The 7786-nt window shown below is 44.5% G+C and overlaps 1 protein-coding gene across 18 annotated transcripts in view; it reads left to right on the top strand.

Moving 5' to 3' along the window:
- Positions 1 to 548: 548 nt before the first annotated feature.
- The window catches only part of PTPRK (protein tyrosine phosphatase receptor type K), a 583718-nt gene continuing 576480 nt past the window's right edge, over positions 549 to 7786 (top strand). For 14 of the 18 annotated variants that reach the window (XM_067010728.1, XM_067010724.1, XM_059083559.2 and 11 more), the window contains exon 1: positions 645 to 1030. In XM_067010728.1, the coding sequence (XP_066866829.1) occupies positions 934 to 1030 (97 nt within the window). In that variant the 5' untranslated portion in view covers positions 645 to 933. Of the gene's footprint in view, positions 1031 to 7786 lie in introns of all 18 variants that reach the window. The other 4 variants (XM_067010722.1, XM_067010719.1, XM_067010720.1 and 1 more) reach the window with 3 other exon arrangements.

The raw sequence follows: 7786 nt of genomic DNA, 5'->3' as shown, positions 1-7786 counted from the left end.
AGGAAAGTAGAAAGAGGCCGGAAGGTTTCAGAACTACAAGCAAAGTCAGTGAAGCAGAGAGTAAATCCAAATATTCGGCAAATGACAAACCAAAAAGGAGACATGCCAGCTGTTCACACTGGGAAGTTACTGAACATTTATTTTGGTTCAAGTTTTATTTTTATATGAAGAAGGAACAATAAGTTTTCTACGGGGGTGGGGTGTCTCATTCCTTATTACACGAATAGGGAACAGAGAGTTTGCGATGCAGGTGGGTGTTTCCTCTGGGCGCTTCTACACTCCCCCTTCTCCCTACCGGCCACCGATACGGTAGGACCTCCGCCTTGGGGACAGAACCCCGGGGCGCCTCTGCTTGGGCGGCGGGGTTTCTCCGCGTTCATCTCTGGGGTCCGGCCACACTGCTTACCCAACTCTCGCTTTTCAAAGTGCGATTTCTGAAACAGGGCAGACAACGGCGAGAGTCCCCTTTCGCGCCCGCTGCCCCCGAGCGGCAGCGGGCGGCTGGGCCCGGGCTGCGAACAAAGGCAGCGCGGAGCGCGCGGCCGGGGTTGGCGCGCGTCTCTCCGGCAGGAGGCGGCGGCGGCGGCGGCGGCGCCGCGCCCGAGCCTGCATTCCTCAGAAGCGCCCGGAGCCCGCGGGGCGACGTCACCCCCGGCTCCGCCCCCATCCCTCCCAGAGCAAAGTAACTCTTGACTAACAGGAGAGCCTGTGCCGAGCATGGAGAGCTGCCGCCGCGGCCGGCCGGCGACTCGGGCGACGCTGGCGCCCCAGAGGTAGTTTGGCGACCGCGGAGAAGGAAAAAGTGCGGGCGGGAGGCTGTCCACTCCCCGCCCTCACCCCGCCGGGCCCGGCCGACCCGTCAGCTGTGGATTTCGCTGCGATCCCTCCCGGCAGCTCTTTGCAAAGCGGCTTGAAACTTCTCCCAAAGTCGACATGGATACAGCGGCGGCGGCGCTGCCTGCTTTTGTGGCGCTCTTACTCCTCTCCCCTTGGCCTCTCCTGGGGTCGGCCCAAGGCCAGTTCTCAGCAGGTGAGTGGTCGAGGAGGCGTCCGGAGCTCCGACGAATGCCCGACCCGGGGCTCGCCAGGGGTGGAGCCGGCTCCTCTCTAGGGCCGGGGGGCAAGGGTTTGGGGGAAGCTTTCGCGACCCGGGGTGGGGGGTACCGGGCATAGAGAGAGATGTCCCCAGACTTCGTGCCGGCTGGGATGCTGGGCACCGGGCTGGGCGCCACGGGGGCAGGTAAGTTTCCCCGTCGCGACCCATTGTTCCTGGCGGAGGATCGCTCCGGGCGCAGGCGGGCAGGGCTGTGCGGGAGTGCGCGAGACAGTGCTTTTCTTGGGAAACTGAGAGCCTCGGCGTCCGGCGCCGGCTGCACCGCGCCGGGGAAGAGAGAAGGAAAAAGTAGTTACGACTCTGGGGACTGCTACTCTGTTGCTCGGAGTGCGGGCTTGTTGCTCTCCGCCGCTAGAGCGTTCCAAAAAAAAAAAATTTCCCGGGGAAGCCATTGTCAGAAAGGTGGAGACTCGAAGGGAGTGACCTCGGCGCGCTTTGCCAGGTGCTTTTTGTCCTGGGAATAATCTCTCCTGACTATTGTCTAACTACTTCCCCGTCCCTCCCCCAGTCCTTGTCGCCTCCTCCAGCGTTGGGCTGCTCCTGGGTTCGCCCTGTGGGTTAGGGCGCTGCGCGGAGTAGGTTCCGTGTGTGTGTTGGTGGAGCCTGTAAGATGTTTTGAAACATGATTCTAAGGATCCACGCCGAGCTGTCCTGGGCAGCGAGGTCTGGGCGCCGGGTCTGGGACGCCTGACCCGCGGTGTGGGAGCCCGCTTCTCCGGCAGAGCCACCGCGAAGCTGGCCCAGCTCCTCCCGGAGCCGGCCTGCGTGATGGGGGCTACAAACGACTGCCGCCCGCCCAGAGAACCCAAGAGGAGGCATCCGGTGCGGTGTCGCCAGTTAGCCCTTTGGGTTCTAGTAAAACCACTTAGAGAAGTCCGTGAAACCCCATTTCTCCCGGTGCCGTCCTCCGTTCCCTTCCAGTTCTGTGATCCTTCCTGGCGGTTGCTTCTTTCGTTCTGTCCTCTGGGGGCTCTGAAGTTTCACCAGGTGGACGCTGGGAAGCAGGCTCCCGGGCGATCGTCTGCTTCCCGCCAGTCCAGATAACTTTTCTGGCCAGCCCACCCAGCTCTGCTTGGCTGGCGAGCGCATCTGCTTCCTTGGTTCGCGGTGCAGATGGAGACGCAGAGGTGGCCGAGGGCTCCTGGACAAGACGGGGGAAGCGACAGCCGCGCTCCTGGCTGAGGCCACAGAACGCGGAGAACGGACGAACTTTGCACTGTCAGTTTCTCTCGTTGTTGTGGCTGCCTGGTTTCCTGGAAGTAAACTCAAATTGTTTTCCGGAGTAATGTTTATTTCCCTTCCGTTCTCTTTCCCCCCTTTAGAACTCTGTAAAAGGAGGTAGATAACAAATTCAGATGGCAGCATGTGCTGTGCACTCAGGCAGGTTATGAAATGCAGCGAGTACAGGAAAAGTTAATGTATATAGGTGATGTATACAGAGGACAACAGCTATGTGCAGTGAATGATCCGAAAGCCTAATTTTAATTCTTTCTGGAGTAAGCATTACTGCAGTCATGTCTGACATATAATGCCTGTTGGTACTGGAAGCGTGGTTGATGTAAGACATTACATGCAGGCAAGTTGGAGTGGGTATTGATTTCTGCACAGTGTTTGTCAATGCACGGAGAGCCTACGCTTGAAAAAGCATGGAGTTTGTTAATTGAAAGTTGGAATTCTACCAGTTGCATGATTAAACTTACATGTATTCAAAATTTGCAACTATTAATGTCTCAACAACTGATGGATATATTTTCATCTGTAAAGAAACTTTTCTTTTTCTCTTTTCAAATGTTATTTACCCTTTAATGAGCAAGTAAATACTAAATTTCCTCCAGCGGAATGTACAGATGAGCTTTTCTGATCCTTGGAGTTCAGATATCTCTAATGAACAGTTATATTCTTAGACATGCAGTTCCAAGTAATTTAACTAAATAAGCCTGGCTTTTCTTTTTTGACAAAGCAAAACATTCGACTTTATTTTATAGTTAAGTGAAAGAATGTGCAGTCCTAACAAATGCAATTGTGGCAGGACTGTATCTCAAAATTTTGCCATTCAGGATTTGTATATATGCCCCGAAATGAATGTCTTTTATTCCCACAGTTCAGATTGTGGATCTGCCTTTCTCCATAAGCTAAACGTTTGTTTTGTAAAAATTTCCATTTTCTGCTTCACCTAAGTCATTTGTTATTCTTCTGTCATCAGATTTTATGGCAGGCAGATTTGTTGCAAAGACACGGGGTCAGAAATTGGAGGTGTATTCTTTCTTGCGTTTTTTACTTACATTCTACTTTAAATGATGAACTTTTATTTCTTTTGAGAAATTTAAATAAAAATGCTTTAAAAGTGTAAAACAAATAAATACATGTTCAGAACTTTAAAATATGTTTTAAAAATCACACTTATTAGGCCATTTTCCACTTTTAGATATTATTGTGTGCTTCCTAACATGCTGAGCCTCAAAAGCAAAACTTGAAAGACTGCAGATTGTTGGATCTTTGACATATCAGGTACTCATCCAGTCTGCTTTGTTTAAACCACAGTTTAGGAATATTTTCATCATTTTGAATTTTTTCTTAGCTTTTGGGGTTAAGGTGTAAAAATGCTACATGGTGAGCCTCTTGAAAACCTGAACTTCCAGAGCTGCTTATAAATCTCAACTTATATTCTTTCAGTTTGATGGCTCACTTAACACCTAAAAAAATGTGTCATATCTGTGTTACATCTGGGGAAATTGAGGCATAGAAGCACAAGAGTGTGCTGAAGTTTTTTCACTAGGTTGTGTAGTTGCCATCTCGATATAATGTGAGAAAGTTTGTGTATTAGGACTCAGATGACTGACAAAATCAGTCATAGATGTGGTACCTGGAGACTCAGCTTTCTCATCTGTAAAATGGGGATAATAATACCTGTTCTGACCTTTCCTCATGCTTTTTATGAGGATGGTGTGAAATAGTTTAAATGAGCTGGAACTGTATATTGTCAGACATTATGCAGCTATCTGGGGTGTAATCATCATATATTAAAGTAGCTAAGTGCATTGACTTCAGTCTTTTCTTGCTCCCCCAGTCTGTCCTAGTAAGCGCAGACTGTTCAGGAGTGTGTGTGTTTGTGTGTGTGTGTGTGTGTGTGTGTGTGTGTGTGTGTCACTCAGCCATTCATTCATTTTAATTGTTGTTAAACATAAACATCCTTGTTTGGCCAGATCATAATTTTATCAGCACATTGAGAGAAATTATCCTTTAATTTTTTTTTTTTTAACTAACCTTCTGTAAATCCTTACTTGAGCTAAACCTGTGGAAGAGTCACTATTAACATTCATAGTATTCAAACTATAGAAGAAATTTATTTTTAGTCAATTTCTTTAGCTGTCTGTTTAACTACTGGCTGTGCACCCTTTTCATCTCAGTGGGAGAAAAATATGTGGCTTTTTAGATGCAGTCTTATCAGTGACCTAGAGAGGGACTATTGTCTCTCTAGTATGATGTGAGCCTGGAAATGCAACTCCAGATCCTGCCTTGGATATAGTTCCTGGCATGTCACACTGTAAGCGTTTACTTACTTGATCCCTTAGAACCTTGCAACTCATCAAAGCAATGCCACTTTCCCAGTGTCTCTCTCTTTGCTGTCTCTGTATGTGAGTTAAATTTCTCTTATACTTATTATCTCTACTGGGAAGATACATCAGAGAGACAGCTTTTTAAAGGTTTGCCTGTCGGTTTTCTGGTTTTGATTGGCCAGAATCTCTCGATCCCTCAATTCATTAAAACTTCAAGTTCTAAACTATTTAATAATATGTAACCAGACATTTCTGGGACAGGTTTTTCTGTCACCAGTCTCCATATAACTGACTCTTGATTTTCCTACATTGCAAGATGTCGTTTTGTGTCTGGCCAGCCCAGACGGGAAGAGGCAGGTCTGGCTGCTATTTGGGCTTTGGCATGTGTGCTGCTGACAGCTCTTCTCTTTGTATTCATAAATGTGAATCTGAAAAATAAATCAACCCCTCTGTCATTTTGCCCCTCTCCCACACTCCTTCCCACTCCCCTCTAGCAACAACAAAGCTCCACGTGCAGATACACAAAATCACAGCCTTTTTGTCTTCACCAAATATCTTTTGGTGCTGATCATGTTCTTAGAAACTGGAAATATGACTCAACCATTACCCAGAGCAAATGCCAGTCCTCCCACCTAATCTCATATTTTAGGCAGTGATGGTTTACTACACATTTTTATGGCCTTTATCAAACATTTAATTCATGTGATATGGTCCTATATAGAGAAACTAGGTTGTTGCCTACTAATGCTTTTGAAGTGCTGTGTTCTAGGTCTGCTCAAGATGGTGTTAAAGACAGTGTAAGTCATGCTAAATATGGATCTGCTTCTTTGAGGCATGGAAAATGCTGTCCTCCTCTGCCCTGTGCTCTTCCTATTTCCCCTACTTGCTCTTCACAGAGGGCAGGAAGAGGATTGTTGGAAGACTGAGAGCAGGAAACATCAAGGGAGTTTACAGATTGTTCTTAAAGATAAAACAAAACACTGGGATCCTGTGTGTGTGTGTGTGTGTGTGTGTGTGTGTGTGTGTGTGTTTGATCTTTAATTTTCTAAAGAGGGAAAAAAGCCCTATTTTTCATTTGTTTATTGGAATCAGCCTTTGCCTTTGCCTGAACACATTCATTTCTTATTCTGTGGATGTAAAAACTTCCCTCTGTGTATTCCTCTCAGACTGTACCCTTTGATCATATGTGTCTGGTTTGTGTTCCTTTATCAAATGGTGTTTCTTTTTGCCTAAAAACGTTATAATTGCTTTTGAACATGACTTGTTTTTCTTTCATCAAAACTCATGCTGTTTGTCATAGTTCTGAATAATGGTATTTTGTCAATTCATGATGTCTTAAATGGATGTTTGATAACTAAGTAAGTACATCAATCAAGCTAATTTTTATTTCAATTGAAGGTAGAAATAAACTTATAAATCCATGAAATAATCTTTTAATGTCACAGAGTATTTGTTTGTGCTTATATATCTCTCAATGGAAGAGAGACTTTGAGTTCCTTTTTGTAAATGGGGTTAGAAAAAATTTGAGTGCCACATTGCCTGTTATTTTAAGATAGTGACCTACATCTGGGCTTTGGAAAACTTTAAAAGTTATGTTTGAATGTGTGATGTCAATGAGAAGTCTGGAGGTAGATGGTTTACAAACTTCAAATTCCGTCTTAGTGGAAATTGTGTTTTTATGAGAAATGCTCTTAGACATAGTTCCACATAAAAGGTTTTATTAATTTCATGAAAATTCTTTTGGGGAAGGTATGTTTATTTTCCTGCAGTATTCTTATGGGAATTCTTTTGATTTATAGTTAGTATTTTAGTAATAAAAACAGAACTTACATAATTAAAAAAGTTTTGTGTGGTTTTGCAGATTGTTGAGCTTCTGGGAAACATTGGGCTTGGGATGTAAGAATCATATCGATCCTGTTGTGGAACATTGCCGTTTCCCCACTTAACTCTGGTTGAGTTTTTTGGCATTCTCCTCTGTGTGTTGGTAATCCATAAAAATTACATGTGGCTTATTTTGTCACTTACAGTTGTTTTAGGAGCAAATTAAGTGGTCCTGAATGAAATAATCCATGTTTCCACTTTATATGATTGTAGATAGAGCTCTGTTAATAAAAATGATGAACAGAGCAGTGCTGGCTGAATCCTTTTACAGGTGTCATTCTAGGAATTATTTTCAAAAGAAGAACTCAGAAACAAATCCAAATAAAATAGTGTCTAGAGTTACTGTTTGCATTTATTTTGTTGAGAAAATTGAAAGATGTAAATATGTGTATTCACACACACAAATATCTTAACAACGATAGAACGTCATTGTCCAAAGGTTCGAGTGAGAAGGAAACCAAGGATATCTACAGATGGGATCAAACTCCTATACTTATATTCTAGATAGAGTATTGAAAGTAGAGAATTATTTTGTCAATTTCATAGATGAAGAAACTGAAATGGAAAATTATGAACTATATAGTATATAATATACTGCACTGTACTATACTTTAAAGGAGAAAATAAGAAACCTAATTCCAATAGATTGGTATCTATTTATATAAACTCTTCCACATGCAGCCTGTGCCTTAACCAGCTGCTTGTAGGCTGATTCTCCAAACCCAGTCCAGGGCAGCAGCTGATCAGCTACAGAAATTCCCCTAGTCCTTGTTGGACGGTAGGGTGCTAGCAGCTGCTTAAGTGGCAGACTGGCCACAGCTCCTTGATGTGATTCGACTTAGGTCATCCGGCAAATTCAAGAGTAGAGACAGGAAGACTTTCTAATGCCCTCACTGACCATTTAAGGGTTGACGGCTGATTGCGTCATGGTCATTGGATTCATCAATGGCAAGATACCCTAGAATTTTGCTACTTGAATTATCGTCCATGGACCAGCAGCATCAGCATCACCTGGGAACCTGCGATGATCTTGTGATCACATACCAGAGCCCACCCCAGACCTACTGACTCAGAATCTGCATTTTAATAAAATCCCCTGCTGATTTGCTTGAACATTTAATTTTTGAGAAACACTGCTCTAGGACAAAGAAAGATCAGCTTGAAAAGATTTGCCACATGCTCTTTACTGTAGAGTTGTGAAAGAATTAATTACAACATGAAACAAATTTCCCTG

Source organism: Kogia breviceps, chromosome 13, assembly GCF_026419965.1.
Source record: "Kogia breviceps isolate mKogBre1 chromosome 13, mKogBre1 haplotype 1, whole genome shotgun sequence".
NCBI lineage: Eukaryota > Metazoa > Chordata > Mammalia > Artiodactyla > Physeteridae > Kogia > Kogia breviceps.
The sequence above is the reverse complement of the archived record's forward strand: the minus strand, read 5'-3'. Positions and strand labels throughout refer to the sequence as shown.